The sequence below is a fragment of the Piliocolobus tephrosceles genome, chromosome 6 (genome assembly GCF_002776525.5).
Source record: "Piliocolobus tephrosceles isolate RC106 chromosome 6, ASM277652v3, whole genome shotgun sequence".
Taxonomy (NCBI): Eukaryota; Metazoa; Chordata; class Mammalia; order Primates; family Cercopithecidae; genus Piliocolobus; species Piliocolobus tephrosceles.
The window spans coordinates 25623874-25643821 of NC_045439.1; the positions used below are offsets into that span (position 1 = coordinate 25623874).

Below are 19948 nucleotides of genomic sequence, written 5' to 3' on the forward strand. Positions count from 1 at the left end.
TTATTCAGAATTGTGTAGTTTAATTTCCACCTATTAGTGATTTTTTCTGTTCATTTATATCTAGTTTTATACCTGTATGCTCTAAAGAGATACTTATTTTCTTAAATATGTTAAGACTTGTTTTGTGGCCTAACATGATCTGTCCTGGAGAATGGTCTGTGTATGCTTGAGAAGAATGTGTATTCTGCTGCTGTTTAATGGAATGTTCTGTATATGTTTGTTAGGTCCATTTGTTTTAAAGTGTAGATCAAGTCTAATGTTTCTCTGTAGCCTTTCCATCTGGATAATGTGTCCATTGTCCACAATACTACTATTGTATTTCTGTTTAATCTTTTCTTCAGCTCTATCAAGATTTGCTTTATATATTTAGGTGCTCTGATTAGGTGCATATACATTTACAATTATTATATCCTCTTGATGAATTGACTCCTTTATAATTATTTAATGACCTTGTTTGTTTCTTTTTAGATTTTTTGACTTATAGTGTATTCTCTCTGATATAAGTGTAGCTACCTCTGTTTTCTTCTAGTTTCCATTTGTGTAGAATACTTTTTTCCGTCCCTTCATTCTTCAGTCTATTTGTGTCTCTAAAGTCTGTTTGTGAGTCTCTTTAGGCAGCATACAGTTGGGTCATTAGAAAAAGTCTATGTAGCTACTCTATGTCTTTTGATTGGAGAATTTGTTTACATTTAAAGCATTTATTTATAGGTAAGAACTTGCTACTGCTGTTAATTGTTTTCTGAATGTTTTGTAGTTTCTTCATTCCATTTTTTCTCTCTGTCTTTCTTTGTGGTTTGATAATTTTCTGTGGTGGTATGCTTTGACTGCTTTCTCTGTCTTTTAAATATGCACAGGTTTTTTCTTTGTGATTACCATGATATTTACATAAAATATCTTGTAAGAATCTATTTTAAGCTGATAACAACTTAACTTAGACTGCATACAAAGAGTCTACACTTTAACTTCCCCTCCCATTTTACATTATTGATACCATGGTTTACCTTTTTAAATACTGTATATCCATTAAAAGTATTATAGCTATAGTTATTTTTAATACTTTTGTCTTTTGACTTTTAAACTAGAGTCAAAAGTAACTGAAACACTACAATTGTAAGTATTGGAGTATTTTAAATTTGAATATATTAGTACTTTTACAGTGAATATAAGAAATTATATACTTTCATATGCTTTTGTGTTATTAGCATTCTTTCATTTTGTCTTGAATAACTGCTTTTTATATTTCTTATAAGTCAAGTTAATGTGATGATATTCTTGGCTGGCAGCACCCCCGTCCCCCTATCTCCTGCCAGGACTTTGAGTTTATCATCTCGTTCTCTTCTGGTTTCTGCTGAGAAATTCACTGATAGTCTCCTAAGGGTTCCCTTGTATGTGATGAGTTGTTTTTCTCATGCTGCTTTTGGCATTTTCTCTTTGTTTTTTCCTTTTGAGAATTTGATTATTGTGTGTTTCAGTAAGATCTCTTTATATTTAATCTATCTGTGGTTATTTGATCTTCAAGGATCTGGATGTTCTTTTTCCAGACATAGGAAGTTTTCTGCTATTATTTCTCTAAGTAAACTCCTCTCATCTCCTCCTCTTTTTTTGCTCCTTCTGGGACTTCCATAATGAGTAAAGTTCTTTACTTGATGGTATCTCATAAATTCCATAGTTTCTCTTAATTCTTTTTCTTTCTTCTTCTTTTTGTTTCTCTGAGTGGGCAATTTCAAATGACTTGTCTTTGAGCTCGTGATCTAGTTTGCTTCAAGATTGCTGTGGAATTATTCAATTCAGTCATTGTGTTGTTTAGATTAAGAATTTTTGTTTTGTTCTTTTTGATGGTTTCTATCTCTGTTGAATTTCTAATTTTGTTCATGCAACAATGTTCTGATTTTGGTGTCTGTACAGAAGCTTGTCCTTTCCCCCAGTTTTGCTTTGTATGGTTTCAGCTTCCTGTGGTCAATTGCAGTATAAAAATAGTAAATGAAAAATTTCATTAATAAACAATTAATAAGATTTAAATTGCATGCCATTCTGAGTAGAGTAATAAAATCTTCAGTGGTCTCACTTCATCCCTCCTGGATGTAATCATCCCTTTATTCAGTATATCCATGCCAGAGACACAACCCCCCCATTAGTTGCTTAGCGGTCATGTCAGTTATCAGGTTCACTGTCTCAGTAACCTGATAGTGCTTTTGTTCAAGTAACCCTCATTTTACTAAATAATGGCTTCAAAGTGCAGAGTAGTGATGTTGACAGTTTGGCAATGCCAAAGAGAAGGATAAAATGTTTCTTCTAAGTGAAAATGTGAAAGTCTCAACTTAATAAGGAAAGGAAAAAAACGTATACTGAGATTTTTAATTTCTGTAATATGAACAAATTTACTCTCTGTGAAATTGTGAGGGGAAAAATTGTGCATAGTATCTGTAGGGGTTGATACCATCCTTGGTTTCAGGCATCTGCTGGGAATTGTACAGTGTATCCCGCATGAGTAAAATGGGACTACTGTATTCTCTTGTAGCTCGCTGAACTTATTTAAGATGATTGTTTTGTATTCTTTATTAGGCAGTTTAAAGATCTCCATTTCTTTGGGATTGTTTGCTGGTGCTTTATTTTATTCTCTTAGTGATACTATGTTTCCCTGATAATTTATGATCCTTATGGCCTTAGTTTCTGTGCATTTGAAGAAGTAGACGCTTCTTCCAGACTTTATAGACTGGCTTTGGCAGGGGATTCCCTTTACTTAATGAATCTATGCGGAGATTTTTGGTAGGCTCTCTTGCAGGGTTCATTAATGAGCTTTGCTGCTGGTGTCTTTTTGGGAGCTGGCCTTGTGACTGGGTCAGCAGGTGGGCTGAGCTGCTATCTGGGTCCCAGAGGCTAGCCTGTTTTCTGGGTTTATGAGTTTGAGCCTGGAGCCTGTATTCACTGAGGCAGACACTGACTTTGGGTCTTCTGTGGGGGGGCCTGGATCCTGGCTCCTCTGGGGCTGGCCTGGCACCAGGGTCTACTGGTGTGGGCCAACTTGATTGGGTCTGCAGGGGTGTCCCTAGTGCCTGGGTTCTTAGGGCTAGACTTGGAGCTTATGCCCATAGCAGCTGGTCTGGCACTGTGGTGAGACTAGAGCCTAAGTCTGTTGGGGTCTGCCTGGTACTGGGATGGGCCTGGTAACTGGGCCCACAGGGGAAGGCCTGGAGCCTGTGCTTACAGGGGCCAGTCTAGTACTGAGATGCACCTGGAACCTGAGTTCCTGGAGGTCAGCCTGGTGCCTGCATCTGTGGGGCTGGCCTGTATACTGGGTCCATAGAGGATGGTCATGGCGTCTGGGTATGTACAATTAGCATTTAATGTAACATATTTCCCCTAACTTAGTGGCTTAAAAACGACATTTCATTTGGCAGTTTCAGTGGGTTGAGAGACAGATGTGGCTTTGCTGGGTCCTTTGGCTCTGGGTCACTTGCAGGCTGCATTCTTCTCAAGGCTTGACTGGAATGACAAGTCATTGTCAGGATTCAGTTCCCTGTAGGTTACTGGACTTGAGACTTCAGTTTGTCACGACCTGTTAAAAGGCTTCTTTTGTTTCTTTGACATGTGACCTCTCCGTAGAACATCTCATAACGTGGCAGCCTGCTTTATTACAACAAGCAGACAAGAAGATGACTGGCAAAAGAGAAGATGCTAGCAAATTGGAAGTCAGTTTTTTGCAGCCTAATAATAGAAGTGACACCCCATCACTTCTGCAGTGTTCTCTTTATTAGAGGGCTAGCCTACACTCAAGGGTAGAGGATTACACAGGTGCATGAATACCAAGAAGCATGGATCATTGGGACCTATGTCAGAAGTTGTGTAAGAGAAACATTAATACCAAAATTAAGAATAAAACTACCAAATGATCCAGCAGTCTCACTTCTGGATACATATCCAAAGGAAATCAGTGTCTTGAAGAGACATCTGCATACCCCATGTTCATTGCAGCATTATTCACAATAGTCAAGATGTGGAAACAATGTAAGTATCTATTGACCAAAGAACAGATAAAGAAATACACATACACACGTATATACACCCAATGGAATATTGTTCAGTTTTTAAAAAGAAGGAAATTCTGTCATTTGCAACAATAAATGGATGAACCTGAAGGACATTATTCTAAATGAAGTAAGGCAGATACAAAAATAAAATACTGCATTATTTCACTTAAATGTGGGCTCTAAAAAGTCTAGTTCGTAGAAGCAGAGAGTGGAATGGTGGTTGCTAGGGAAAGGGCAGAGTTGGGAGGGGTCAGGAAAATGGGGATATATAGTACAAAGTTTTCCTTATGTAGGATGAATAAGTTCTAGAGAACTAATGTGCAGAATGGTGACTGTAGTATTGGCAAAAATAATGTTAGCTAAGTAAAGTGATAGATATGTTAATTAGCTTGACTATAGTTATTTCACAATGTATGTGTATATTAATACATGAAATTATGTTTCAGTAAAACTTTTACTTAGAAGGAATCAAAGGCCGGGCCCAGGTGCGGTGGCTTACGCCTGTAATCCCAGCACTTTGGGAGGCCAAGGCCGGTGGATCACTTGAGGTCAGGAATTCAAGACCATCCTGGCCAATGTGGTGAAACAACATGTCTCCTAAAAATACAAAAATTAGCCAGGCGTGTTGGCAGGTGCCTGTAGTCCCAGGTACTAGGGAGACTGAGGCAGGAGAATTGCTTGAATTTGGGAAGTGGAGATTGCAGTGAGCTGAGATCACGCCACTGCACTCCAGCCTGGGTGACAGAGTGAGACTGTCTAAAAAAAAAAAAAAAAAAAAAAAAATTGAGAAACAGTTTTCCAAATATAGTTACTCTGTATCATCACATGTATTAGCTATGGTAGCAAAGTTGCTGATGTCTAAATACTTTTGGATATTGATTTCAGTATGTGGTTACTTGGACTGCTTTAATTTTGATAGGATTCTATAAGAACAGCCTTCTTTTCTGAAATATGGAAGTCATTTAACTCATTGAATTTAATCAGAGAAATTTTAACTACTCATTTATTGTCAGTCTTCAATAGATAGCAAGCTATTTGAAGGCAGAGCCTGGGGATACAGTATAAATCTGAACTCCCCCAGAACTTAACTACTAATAGCCTACTATTGACAGGAAGCATTGACAGTACCATAGTCAATTAACACATATTTTGTATATGTATTGTATATTGTATTCTTACAATAAAGTAAGCTAAAGGAAAGAGTTATTAAGAAAATTATAAGGAAGATAAAATATATTTGTCATTCATTATGTAGAAGTTGATCATCCTAAAGGTATTCTGCCTTCAAGTTGAGCAGGCTGAGGAGGAATTGGTCTTCCTATCTCAGCAGTGGTAGTGGCAGAAGAAAATCCACTTATAAGTAGACCTTTGCAGTTAAAATCCCTGTTGTTCAAGAGTAAACTAAACTTTTGCTCTGCCTAAGTAAACTTATGTTTATCTATTTTTTAAAAACTTGATTGAGCTATAGTGCACCATAAAATTAATGCTTTAAGTGTACAATTTAATAACTTTTTTTTTCGTTCATTTACTGAGTTATCCAGCCACCTCCCTAATTCAGTTTAGAACATTTACATGACCCCAATAAGGTTCCTTGTCAGGACTTTTCTTGATTCTTTCTCGTATAAATAATTGGTGACAAAAGATTTCTTATAACAGAGCTGTATTTATTGCTTCTCTTATATGAATACAAATGTCTTCCATGTCCTTCTGCACGAAATATAGACATTGTCAATAGTGTAAATTTTATTTAGTGGGCTGTATAATGAAATACATGAGATATGTTTGAATTTATGCAACTTTTAGTAAGGAAAATTTTGTGTCAGAGAGAAAAATTCTTTCATGTTTATTTTAGAGAGTCCCAATTAAACATTTTCAGTTAGACTTTAGTTTTTGATCTTTTATAGCTTGTTTTATTTTTAGCAGATCACAGTAGAAAAGATTGACAAGCTAATGTAAAGCCCTCTTAATTATTTACTACAAATAAACATCAGTACCTTCATAGGCAGGTCATTCTCATGGATAATAAAAATAGAAAAGATCTAATTAGATCGAACAATTTATCATTAATTGGCCAACAAATGCAATTTTTAGCATAATTGGTATTTTCATTCTAACTCACCAGAGGGCACTCTTTTCTAGTGTATTGCTTTTAACTCTGATCTACTGAATATTATCTCATACCTCAAAAAATTTGAGCCAATTATTGGGATCCAGGTGTAGATCATTTGGAGATCAATGATGATTTTCTTTTGTAACTTTCAATAAGTTTTTTGGCCAGCTATTTCATGTTAGTGTCATTAGACAGGGCTTTGCAAACAAAACAGTCTTAAATGGTTTAAGCAGTAGTGTATCTGCTATAAAACTATCCTCTCAATTTAGTCTGTTTTGCTTGCTAGTTCTATAATGCTGCTGTTTCTCTGAATTCTTATTAAGGTTTCAGATCGGGTGGAGCGGCGGCTTAAGGAACTAGAGAGAGAGATGCGCACAGAAAGGGAGCTGGTGGAAAGACGCCAGGACCAACTGGGACTCATGTCCCTGCAGCTACAGGAGGTTTGTGAAAAGCACTTTCATGGAATGTAAATCCTGAATTTGGATATTTATTTAGCCATGTTAAAATGGTATTGCATGTGGCAGTATAATTCAACCCATCTGAGAAGTATGAATATCACATATTGGTTGTAGTTCAGTGTATAGAATCAGACCTCCCTGGTTTCATACTTGCTGTCCGTGTGACGTTAGTTGGGCACGTTTCGTAACTTCTCTAGGCGCTAGTTTTGTCTGTGGAAAATGGAAATAATAATACTATTGACCTAATTAGAATAGTGCAAGGAGAAATGAATTAATGCCAGTAAAACTCTTAACATACTGTCTGTCATATGCTCAGAAAATGTTAACTGAAAGTATAATAATTCTGATTAATTTTTCTGGGCATAGACTAGACCAGGGGTCATCAAACTATGGCTCACAGGTCCAATCTGGCCCATCGTCTATTTCTGTAAATAGTTTTATTGGAGCACAACTACTCCTATTCATTTATATATTGTCTGTTGGTGCTTTTATGACACAGTGGCAGAGTTGAGTAGTTGTAGCCCACAAGAATATATGGCCCACAAGGTTTAGAGTATTGGCAGGTTGGCCCTTTACAGAAAAAGTATGACAACTCCTCAATTAGGTTATTATCAAACCAATTTAAAATGGAGAATAGTTACCCTTTAGGTACTCTTTTTAATGTGAAATTTCAGACTTAAAGTTGAAAATTTAGAATAAAGAATTTCTATATAACCTTTACCTAGATTCCCTTATTATTCATATTTTACCAGACTTGTTTCATCATTTATTCTAGATACATCCACATATGTAATTTTTTTGTGAAACATTTTTAATTTGCAGACATGATATACATACTTATCTGTGAATCTTAAAGTCAACTGATTAAAAAATAAATTGTTTTTCATCTAAACAATTTGATATGTATGTTTTCTTTTATAGTTACAGTATAACAATCAAAATTAGGAAATTGAAATCAATAAAATACTATGGCTTAATCTATACATTTTATTCAAATTTTGCTACTACAGTAGTGTCCTTTCCTGATCCGGGATAAAATATAGGTTCACACATGGCATTTAGTTGTCATGTCTCTTTAGTTTCCTTTAATCTGGAACGGTTTTTCAGTCATCATGAGTGATGACTTCTCAGGGTGTGAACAATTTATTTTGTAGAATGGCTTTCATTTTGGGTTTCTTGATGTTTGTTCATGACTAGATTCAGGTGATGGACTTTTGGCTTGAAACTTAGATAATTGGAGTTATGTCCTTCCCATAGTGTCATCTTAGGAGTCATAGAATGTTGGTTTGTTACATTACTGGTGAAAACTGAACACTTGGTTATGGTGTTGCCTACCGGGTGGGTTTATCCACTGTAAAGTTACAATTGTTCTCTTAAAACTATCTATTTTATAGGATAACTCTTTGGGACTTCAACATATCCTGTTTCTATTGTACTTTTGCTCACTAATTTTAGCATCTATTATTGACTCATCTGAAACAATTACTACTATAAGTAGTGCCAGATAGTGATTTAATATGATTCGTTCTACGTTTATAGAATCCTACTGTAAGAAAGAAGTTTTTATTATGTGCACTCATGGATTCTTATTTTATTATATTGGTTACATTTTGTCACTATCATTTTAGAATATTAATTTGTTGAAATTCCCTTTAAATGTGTCTTGGGTCTATACATAAAATATAAAAAGTAGAAACAACAAGAAACCCAAAAGATTCAAAACAAATGGAAATTCTTTTCATTTATGAAATGATTTTTCTAAGAATTCTAAAAATACATTTGTGTGTGCTTGTAGATCGTTAACCTTTATTAATTGACAGTTTTTTAAAAGTTTTTTTTCACTGTTAATTGAAAATTAGGAACAAAAATTGCAACACTGAAATTTAATGTAAGCTGATAGAAAAATCTGCTTTTGTTTTCTGAAATTCCATTTCCTTCCATTTCACAAAAGAAGGCTTACCCTTGTAAGTTGGTAATTACTTTGAAGAGGATATGTTGTTGAATAATTAGATACAGCATGTGGGTAGGCTTTTTTTTTTTTTAACCTTGATTTTTATACATTTGTTCTCAAAGCAAATTACATCTGGTGAGCATAAGAATAGTACTAAAGAGACAATTGTTCTTTTCTGCAAGAGAAAATTAGAGAAATTTTCTGTACTTATTTTCTTCTCTCTTTGCAGAATGCACAAAATTACAAAGAAAGAGGGAGAGAAAGATTGCTTCCCACCCCTTTTCTTAAGACATCAGAGCCTGGGTATTCGCATTGTAATTGTCAATTTGACTAAAAGCTTCAGCTGTGATTTGGAATGCCATCTCTGACAATACAGTAGGAGATCACTATTGATGAGAACTGTTTAATTTCATATTTTGTCATTTTAATATAAGCAGTGACCTATACATTTTTACAAAGTGGTTTTAGATTATAAACAGAGTAGTGGAAACTAGGAAAGATTAAGCTGATATATTTTCCTGCTCCCATGTTAAATGGCTTAGACTGTTCTGGAAAGGTCTTGTTTAAGGAGAGGAAGCACTTTCCCTTCTTTTTGGTTATTAAAAATACTTATGGAAATTCCTATACCATATGATAATAGTAATCGATGCATTTTTTTTCCTGTTTATGGTGAGAAATTAAATCCATAGGTGAGCAGGTGGGCCTGAACTTTTAGCCACTGTGCTCTTTTGCCTTCTTAAAATGTATCTTCCAATGTTAATGAAAAATACGACATTTAAAACTTAAGACATTAAGAGTTTTCATTTGAAATTACAGGATGCAGAGATTTGAAGATATAGTATATTATAGGGAGGCAGTCTGTGATTTTGGCAAAAACCTGCTGCTTTTTAGTTATCTCATGGGTCCTTAGGTCTTCAGAGCTTTACCTCTTCCCATTTAATGAAAAAGCACGTTAATCATTGGAAATTGGTCAAGGGAAAGCCATTTTCCTTTTCTTTAGAGTTTTTAAAGAATTGTTCACTCATTTCTGTTTCTTACCGTGATGTGAACAAAAGGACCATGAACGCCCAGGAATCCACTTCCTTTTTTGAGCCTTAGCTACTCATGTGCTATTGAAGTCACATGAATGCCAGATTTTCTTTATTTAGTAAGGACCTTCATATATTGTATTTTAAACAACCTGGTTTGGTATCTCATAGAAGTCTCTTCTTTAAGAGAGACGAGTATTTTATATGAGTTGTATGACAGTACTATTCTTTTAATATTATCTTTTTAAAATTGTAGATGATACTTTGAACTTTACTAAGTCAATTCAAGTTTTTTTTTTTTTTTTTTGAAACAGGGCCACACTATTGCCCAGGAATGCCACGGCATGATCTCGGCTCACTACGGCCTTGAATTCCTGGGTTCAAGAGATTCTGCCACCTCAGCCTCCCTTGTAACTAAGACTACAGGCAGGCGCCACCATGACAAGCTGATTTTTTTTGTTGTTGTATTTTGGGTAGAAACGGGGTTTTACCATATTGCCCAGGCTGATCTCAAACTCCTGACCTCAAGTGATTTGCTTGCCTTGGCCTCCCAAAGTGCTGGGATTACAGGAGGGAGCCACCATGCCTGACCTAAATTCAAGTGTTGTTAAGCCTATATCTGTCAGCCTTTTCTATGTACGCAGTCAAGTATGTAACATTGAGGTAAATTATCTCACTATAAACTCTTTTGATGAGGTGCTTGATAGTATCCTAGCTTTGACTGGTTAATGTAGTGGAGTGGGGGTAGGCTTGGTGGGTGCTAGTGTTGAGAAAGAGGTATTTAGACTGTAAACACAAGCTAAAACCACTTTTTTGCAGGTCCAATATTTACATAAAATCCTAGATAAAAATTTAAACTCCTGATTTGCATCCTGAAAATTCCCGACTCATTTTTTACTGGTTGTTTCATATACATTGAATATTATTTCTTCATCTTGAGTTGAATTACTTAAAATGAAAAATATGTCTGGGCATGGTGGCTCACGCCTATAATTCCAGCACTTTGGGAGGCCGAGGTGGGCAGATCACTTGAGGCCAGGAGTTTGAGACCAGCCTGTACAACATGGTGAAATCCCGTCTCTAAAAAAAAAAAAGAAAAAAAAATTAGTGTGGTGGCGCACACCTGTAATCCCAGCCACCCGGGAGTCTGAGGCAAGAGAATCACTTTAACTTGGGAGGCAGAAGTTGTAGGGAGCTGGAATTGTACCACTGCACTCCAGCCTAGGTGACAGAGTGAGACCCTGTCTCAAAAAGAAAAGAAAAGAAAAGAAAAACATGAGATAAATGCTGGACACACACACACACATACACACACGCACACTCTTCAGAGCGTTTTTTCTGGGTCACACTTGACCAGACTGGAGTGCAGTGGTGTGATCATGGCCTACTCAGTCTCAACCTCCCAGGCTCAAGTCATCCTTCTACCTCAGCTTCCCAAGCAGCTGGAACTACAGGGCACACTATTACACCCAGCTAATTTTTGTATTTGTTGTGAAGACAGGTTTTGCCATGTTGCCCAGACTGATCTCAGACTCCTGGACTCAAGTGATCCTCCTGTCTCAGCCTCCCAACCTGCTGGGATTACAGGTGTGAGCCACTATGCCTGGCCCTCTTCCGAGCATTTTATAGCATATTAAGTCACTAGTTTCTCCCTTATCTGCATCAACAGTATTCTATGCTTACATATGATCTAGATGCCTTAAAATTAAAGGATGTCTCATGGGGAAGTCTGTGAGATAGGCAAGGGCATGGAATCTTAAAAGACAATGGTGAAGATGAAGTGAGAAATTAAGTGTTTAAGATAGGAGCTCAGCTCAGTGGCTTTTAGTCTGTTCTGAGGGACAACCAGGTTATGTGAAGCTCATCCATAAAATAAGGCCATATGAAGAAACATTAATCGATACTTTTTTCCAACATTTTTCTTCACTTTTTGTTTTTTTTTGGAAAAACTTAATGACGAAGTAGCTGTTCATTTTTGTCCAGAAATGTAATTGTGACCCCAGAGATGCTGAGTAATACAGATACCACCTAAGAAAAGCCTCAGGTACCCTTTATTAATGTATTTAGTTTGGACTCATTAAGGGAGAAGCTTCCATGAAACCTAGGATATTTTTCTAATGTGTTCTGAATAGCTTTTGCGTCTTCCTTGAGGCTTCTGTGATATTTCGAGTGTCACACGGCAGGGGAGAATCTAGTCAGGCAAATGTTCTAACCTGGCTTCATTTACCCTTTTTCCTGCACGTCCTTTCCACACTCCCCTACTTTGTTTGGAGTCGTAGAGGCCTTTCCAAGACTGGCAGATCTTGGACTCACCTTTACTTACCTTTTCAGGGTTCAATTGTAAAACTTTCATTTGATCATTCACTTTGCCTCCCTCTTGTTTTCATAACCAGTGCCCCCTTTTTTTGTAGTCATCTCCTACATTTTTGCCTAGAGTTATTCATATTCATCTTTTGCATAGTTATTTGTGTTTTTCTTTCCCTATGATATTGTTAGATGTTTTAAATGCCCATTAAAATCACCCTCACATTGATCATCCCAGCAGCCTCTCTAATCTTTGAGAAAGACCAATAGATTTTACAAGTAAATGAGATTCAAACACAATCCTATGGAAAGCAGGGGGAAAACTCAGAGGATGTACTTTATTGTTCTTATTCTTAGGACATAAGCTCTAGAATTGAGTCCTTGGGCAGGACTGTGTGAGCCCCATGGGGTTCAGTAGGCAGAGAGTAACACAGGCAGGGCCTCAGAACCCTGAAACCACCAAGAGGCTGAAAGCACTATCACAACAGGAAACCACACATGTACTACTTTGTTGGAAAATGAGTGTAGCAAGTGAAAATCTTAAAACTCCTCCTCCAGTGTTTATTCTTCACGGGGTAAAGTTGTGTGTGTAGTATAAATCGGGGCTTATTTTGAGCCACACTTTTTATTCTTTTAACCAACTCTAATGCCACTGACTATTTTTCTTCTTTTGGAAAGATGGCATTTTTTTTTTTTTTTTCTCTCACTGTCCGGTTTCTGGTAGTACATATTATGTGAGAGTTTTGTCCCCAATTATTTATGTTACTGATTCTTGATATGTTGTCTCTTTTTATTTTACCTATTTTGAACACTTTGCATTTCTAGTGTTTGAAGATAATACTAAGTATTTGCTTAATACATTAAGTAGTGACCATATTAATACACTGTTTTGGTCCTATGTTTAACTAGGTTTATTTCTCACGTAGTTCTTTCAACATTTCATTATTAAATATTTAGTATAAAAAGCATTTTTTAATATAGTTAAATGTGATCATATGAAATATTCAAACATTCTCTTACAATACAGGCTTATTTATTTATTTACATGGCTGATTTTTTCCTACATCTCTTCCAACTCTGTCCTTTCATCATGAACCACTTCTTTTATCCCCTAAAAAAAGAAACTAGTGTTGATGGCCTGGAAGGTATCCCTTTATATTTTTCTGTTTGTTTTTAATTACCCAGACTGATGTATATAGACTATATATACCTTTGCATATATGGGGACTTTTTGGTCATGTATTCGTTTTTAGAAAATGAGGTCACATTTTGTATACATTTCCGCTTCTTGCTTTTTCCTTTTTTTCACCAGTGCTTTCTGGAAATTCATCCAACTAGCTGACGTGATTCCAATGTAATCTTTTATTGCCATTGGTAGATCTTATTTTCCAGAGGTTCTGAAACTGCATCTTGTTCTGCCAGCAATGATTGAGTATAGCTCTTTCCCCCACATTCTTACCAGAAGTAGTGGTTATAATTCTTTAAGTTTTTGCCACCTGATGAGTATAAATTGTTAACTCATTTTTATGTTTATTTGCATTTCTCTAGTGAATTTGTCTATTCACACATCTCTTGGCAGTTTGCATTTGTGCTGACATAGAATGCCTGTGTATGACTTTTGCTCATTTTAAAATATTGGATCATTTGGGATTTCTCTCCGCCAGAGATTTTTTTTTTTTTTTAATAGGAGAGAGGAAGGAATCTAATTCACTTTTTATATGACTCATCAGTTGCTTCAGCATCATTTTTGAATAAAAATTGGTTATTTCCACTCTAATTTAAATGCCACATCTGTTGTATATCTAGTTTCCTACAATATCTGTCTGGCCTCTACATGCTTTGCTATTGATTTGCTTGTCAATCCCTATACTAATATCACTCTTTCTTAATGATTATAGGTTTTATTATCTTTTGGTAAATGAAAATGAAAATCTCTTGTCCTATTCCATGAAAAATCATGCTGGCATTTTGATTACGATTGTATTAAGTACAGACTGATTTAAAGAGAAGGTCTTTTCTAATATTTTCCAATAATGTTTTATAACTGTCTGTATAAATTTCTTAGATCTCTTTTGTTAGACTTATTCTTAGGTACCTTATGGTTTTTCTTTCTATTTGGAATGGGATTTTTTAAAAAATTGCATCTCTAATTGATGATTTATAGTATACAGGGGTACAACTGGCTTTATATGTGGTTCTTACATCCAACAATTTTGCTCAATGCCCTTATTAATTCTTATAATTTCTTAATAGCTTTACTGACATGCTATCTTAGTGTATAGATAATCATATCATTTGAAATTAAAGGCAATTTAGTCTCTTTTTTTTTTTTTGAGACGGAGTCTCACTCTGTTGCCCAGGCTGGAGTGCAGTGGCCGGATCTCAGCTCACTGCAAGCTCCGCCTCCCGGGTCTACGCCATTCTCCTGCCTCAGCCTCCCGAGTAGCTGGGACTATAGGTGCCCGCCACCTCGCCTGGCTAGTTTTTTGTATTTTTTTAGTAGAGACGGCATTTCACCGTGTTGGCCAGGCTGGTCTCGATTTCCTGACCTCATGATCCGCCCGTCTCGGCCTCCCAAAGTGCTGGGATTACGGGCTTGAGCCACCACGCCCGGCCTTAGTCTCTTTCTTTATAATTCTTTTCTTTTTTATTTTATCTTATTACACTGGTTAGAACCTGAAGTCTAATATTGAATGGAAACAAAGATAGCAAGAATTCTTGTGTTACTTCCATATTTGTATGATTCTTAAGTGTTAAATGTTGTTGTGTGGTGTTTGCCCTGACTTTTTAGTGCTAACCTTTGTCACATTAAGAACATTGTTTTCTATTCCTAGGTTGCCAAGAGATGTTTGTTGTTATTTATTTATTTATTTTAAAAATCATGAATGGGTTGTGAAATTTATCAAATATTCTTGCTATGCACTTAACTTTGGATATTTAAATATATTGATTTAAATATGGTTGATTCCATCAATAGATATTGAGCCCTCCTTGCATTCCTGAGAACTTTGATTATAATGTTTTGTTTTTTTTTATACATTGCTGAATTAATTTGCTATTTTTTTTCTTAGGATTTTTGTATTTGTGTTTATGATTGAGATCAGTTTTTCTTGCACTGACGTTTTTGGTTTTAGAAGCATGGTTACATTAGTCTCATAAAATGAATTAGGTGGAAACCTTCTTCTATTTTGTGGTTTAGTTTTGTGCAAGAGAGGGATTGTCTATTTCTTGAATGTTTGTTGAAACTTACCCGTAAAACAATTTGTGCCTGTTACGTTTTGATGCAGCAGATTCCTAATTTTTTTAATGTTTATTGGCTTGTATAGCCTGTTTATTAAGTCAATTTGGTAATTCATGTTTAATGTCTTGCTAGAAATAGTATTATTTTATTAGTTTTCTTTTTGACCAGTTTTGTTTATTGCTTCATTAACTTCTGCTCTTAACTCCATTAGTCTTTCTTTCTCTTCATCTAAAAGATTATTCTGTTTCATTTTTTAGGTTTGAAAATTGAATGCTTGATTGATTTTTCTGTTTTTTAAAATGAATAATGAAAATTTAACCAAATTACCATATGCTTTGTTATACTTTTATGGTAGTTTTTTTTCAAAATCTTTTATAATTTGCTACAATTTTCTCTATAACTCAAGACTTGTTTAGGAATGTCTTTTGGTATTTTCAGAAATGTATGTATGCTTATTTTTAAATTCTTTATTGTTTTTAATTTAACTCCTTTGAATGTTGTTGAAACTTCCATTTTGACCTAATTCTATGATAAATTTTTTGTAAGTACTCCAGAGTAAGAAACAAATATTTTTCTGTGTTTTGGATGCAGAATTTTATGTGCTTGTACATGTCGTACATGCATACATACACACATATAAATTTAATAGGTCATTTGTGAATTTTGTTGTTCTGTTCTTCTGTTTTCTTAGTAAATATATCAGTCTAAAGCTTCTCATTATTTTAAAGACTATCAGTTTCTCCCTGTGATTTGTGTCAGTTTTCTTTTATCTGTTTTGTGTGTGTGGTATCTCGTGTATAATTAAATTACTTCTTGGTCAATTATTTAAAAAATATTACCTGATGTGCCTCTTGATTTTAACATTCTTAAGATTACTTTATTCATGGCATATCATTTTCCCTCTTTAATCTTTCCTTAGTATTTCCATTTTTCCATGTTTCTTACGAAATACCTTATTGCTTAAGTTAAAAATAGCTTTATCTTATAAAGTAATGGTTACTTTAGTCATTTTATACTTTCTGTGATTATTGGAATATTTTAAAGTGTTTTTATCATTCTTATTTTTTTTAACTTCTCTTTTTGTTTCCTTTTCCCATTTCTATTTGGAATGGAATATATTATATATTCATTTTGATACTTTCTGTTTGCTTTGGAGCTGTAGATTATATTTCTGTTCTTTTGATAGCTGTTCTAAAATTTTAAACATACAGTACTTATTAGTCTAAGATATCTATGTTCCAGCTACATTGTATTCGTCTCAGTGTCTTACTGGAACATTTTTCTTCTGACTGGGTATAACTTCTCCCTTCTCATTCCTCAGGCTCAATTGTCACATCTTTAGGGAAAACTTTCCTGTTCCTCCTCCCCTTCTAAAATCGCTCCTTCAGCTCCATTGCTCACTATCATGTATCATATTACTCTATTTTTAAAAATAGCATTACCACAAACTATAATTATTGTTTGTGTACTTGTGCTATTATATGCCTTTGCCAAAGAATGTAGACTTCATTGGAGGGGCTTTGTGCATCGTGTTTACCCTTGTTTCTGCAACAGGTAGTACAGTGTTTATCACACAGAGCTCACTGAACAGGTGCTAAAGAAATTGATGTTTCCAAATGTAAATGATTGTTCAGCTGCATATAATATTCTTGATAAATTTCACTCCAAGATTTTTATACCTTGTGCTACTCTACTGCTCTCATTCCTGAAGACACAAAGTAAAAGTTAAACAATTTAAACTTATTTGAAGTTTAATTATATAGTAGTTACAATGATATAATCAAAATTCTATAAACATTCTTCAAGAATTCAATCATAGTTAAACCTAATTCGACTTTATAAAAATAACATTTTCATATAGTGGGTTGCTGGTTTTCAAACTATACTGACAATTTAATAAAGACAGCTGGATTTTTGATATCTTTGTGTTTAACAAAGTTTGAAAAAGAAATTTAGAATGGAGATGCCCAGATACATGCACTGTAAATGTAGGCCTCTTTGAAATATTAATTATGGATTTCTGAAGAGTGTTAATATAGCTGTGTAAGCCTGGATAAACTGACACTTCATGGAACTGTTTCCTTTGTAAGTTGACAGCAAATGCTGATTGACTTTTGTTTTGAGACACTGCAAATAATGGACAGAAAGAATTTTTAAAGAGACTTTGCAGATACAATTCCTTTTTTAAATGTGTTTTTCTGAATGCTTGTAAGGGCAAGCTTTTTTAATTTAGGTTTTAACATAATTTGCATTAAATATTTTAAATAAATTGATACACGTCATAGAATAATTGATAGGGAATTACTACGTGTTTTGACCACTAGTCGTCAGTGTTGAACCATTAATTGTGACGTAGTAGGCAGTGTTTATTAAAGTTGGCCAAGTTTATTTGAAAAACAATTCTTTACAGTGTGTATACTCTCAACTCTTAGGGCTTTCTGAAAGTGTACTTGGCACTAGCCTCACAAATGAAAAAATCTAATTATTTAACTGTTATTAAAAATTTAAATTTGAAACGGTGTTACTCTCCACTGTTAAAAAGTATGACACATTGTGTATTTTATATGAAGACACCTGCTGTATTTATCATGAAAACTGTCATTTCTGTGCCTTTGTATTATAGTTTCATGCTTCCTCTTCAGGGTTACAGGTTTTTTCCCTTCTTCCTTCCTCCTTCCCTCTGTCCCTCTATGGAAGTAAACTATTTGTATCTAGTAAAACAGGTTATAATTTGATATGAGCATTTATTTCACGGGAATCATATATTCCCATTCCCTTTTCCACTTTTAATATTTCGAAGCTGTGCATGCAGAATTTTCCAAAAGATACTTTCTCTAAATGTTCATCTTATATAGACTTAAACCTCTTTCTCCTAATTATTATTTTCTTGTTTTTGGTGGTGATTTCCTTTTGTACACTGTTGTCCACCCACCCAATTGTATTTATTTCCTATTGGTGTTCTGTTGGATAGTTTATCCAACAGATAGAATATCTTTTGCCTGTTTTTTTCTTTAGTTGTTAGAAAAACATTTTTTATAGCTCTCATGACTCATTGCATTTCTAGTTAATTTGTATTTCTATTGAGTACCCCAAATCCCTTTTGACAAAATATTAAAGTTGTGATATTAATTATTTATTGCTCAAAAAATGAGAAACTGTTAAGGTTATTTTAATATACGTTTGTCCGTACTGTGGTCAAGTATTAGGATAGTATTTAGAACTATAACCTTATTATCTCATCATTTAATGCATCTTGTATGGTTGTGAGAAAAAGTTACAGTTTTATATTTATTATCCGAGAATGAGATCCTGAAGCTTTCCTCACCAGTGTTAGTCTTGGATGGGGAATCAAGTTACAGTGATGCTGTGATTCAAAGCCACAAAGTGTGGGCGAACTTGGGTCTCTGGAGCTCCCAGTTTCCAGTTCTTTCTCCTCCTGACCTGTGAACTTGTTTGGAAGGTGCAAAATCTTACTCTTTTCGTGTGGTTCATTGAAATAAGTAGCTCATGTATTTCTTCTTAAACAGATGGATAACCATCTTGATAAAATAATTTGTTTTATATTTTAAAACCTTTATATGTTTCCTTTATGTCCTTGCCTCTCCTTTTCTCCTGTTCTTTACACCAAGTCTATCATTAAATTTTGTCAGCTCTATTTAAAAAATATATATTTTTTAATTGGAAACTATTCATCTCCTACCACTACATCTCCTCTCTTGCTTGGGCTAATGCCATAGCCTCCATGCTTCCATTCTTACCTCCTTGTGATCTTTTACAGAATCAGATAATGTCACATCTTTCTTCAAGACCCTTCAATGGTTGCTTTTCTTTTTTTTTTTTGAGACAGTCTCACTCTGTTGCCCAGGCTAGAGTGCAGTGGCATGATCTTGGCTCACTGCAGCCGCCACCTCCCGGGTTCAAGTGATTCTTATGCCTCAGCCTCCCAAGTATCTGGGATTACAGGCATGTGCCACGATGTCCGGCTAATCAATGGTTTATTTATAGAAATAGAGCCCCTCTGATCTGGTTTCTGAATTCCTCTCACCCTAATTTTCTTTCTTTCCTCCTTTTTTTTTTTTTGAGATGTAGTCTCATTCTGTCTCCCAGGCTGGAGTGCAGTGGCACGATCTTGGCTCACTGCAGCCTCTGCCTCCTGGGTTCAAGCGATTCTCTGCCTCAGCCTCCTGAGTAGTTGGAATTACAGGCACGCGCCACAACACCCAGCTAATTTTTTTTTGTATTTTAAGTGGAGATGGAGTTTCATCCTGTTGACCAGGCTGGTCTCAAACTCCTGGCCTCAAGTGTTTCTCCCGCCTTGGCCTCTCAAAGTGCTGGGATTAAAGGCGTGAGCCACCACGCCTAGCCCCTAATTTTCTATTATTGTTCTTCTTGCCAACTGTAGGCCAACCATCCTAGCTGTCTTGCTTTTCCATGGATATACCAGGTACCTCCTCCTCCTGGACATTTGCACTTTCTGTTCCCGCGGCTAAGAATTTTCAGCTCTGAAACAATTGTACGGTTTGTGCCCTCATGCTCAGAACTCTACTTCAGAAAGCCCTTATTGACTATCATAGATAAAATACTCCTTCACTCCTGAGCCCCTGGCACTGTTGTGTGTTTTCTTAACACTTTCATTATCTGTCAACTGTCTGTCCCCTTGACCAGAATGCAGGCTTTATGAAGGTAGGGACTTACCTGTTTTGCTCGTTGCTGTATCCCCAGTACCAAGACCAGTGCTTGGCATAGAATAGGGGCCCAGTAAGTGTTTCTTGAAGGAATGAATGAATAAATATTGCATACTATATAGTAACCATTCATTCAGTAAAAT

The 19948-nt window shown here is 35.4% G+C and overlaps 1 protein-coding gene across 3 annotated transcripts in view; it reads left to right on the forward strand.

Annotated features, from left to right (window-relative positions):
- CEP128 (centrosomal protein 128) overlaps positions 1-19948 on the forward strand; it is a 504131-nt gene that overhangs the window by 105540 nt on the left and 378643 nt on the right. For all 3 annotated transcript variants that reach the window (XM_023185111.1, XM_023185121.1, XM_026455590.1), the window contains one exon: positions 6462-6578. In XM_023185111.1, coding sequence (XP_023040879.1) covers positions 6462-6578 — 117 coding nt within the window. The remainder of the gene's footprint in view (positions 1-6461; positions 6579-19948) is intronic.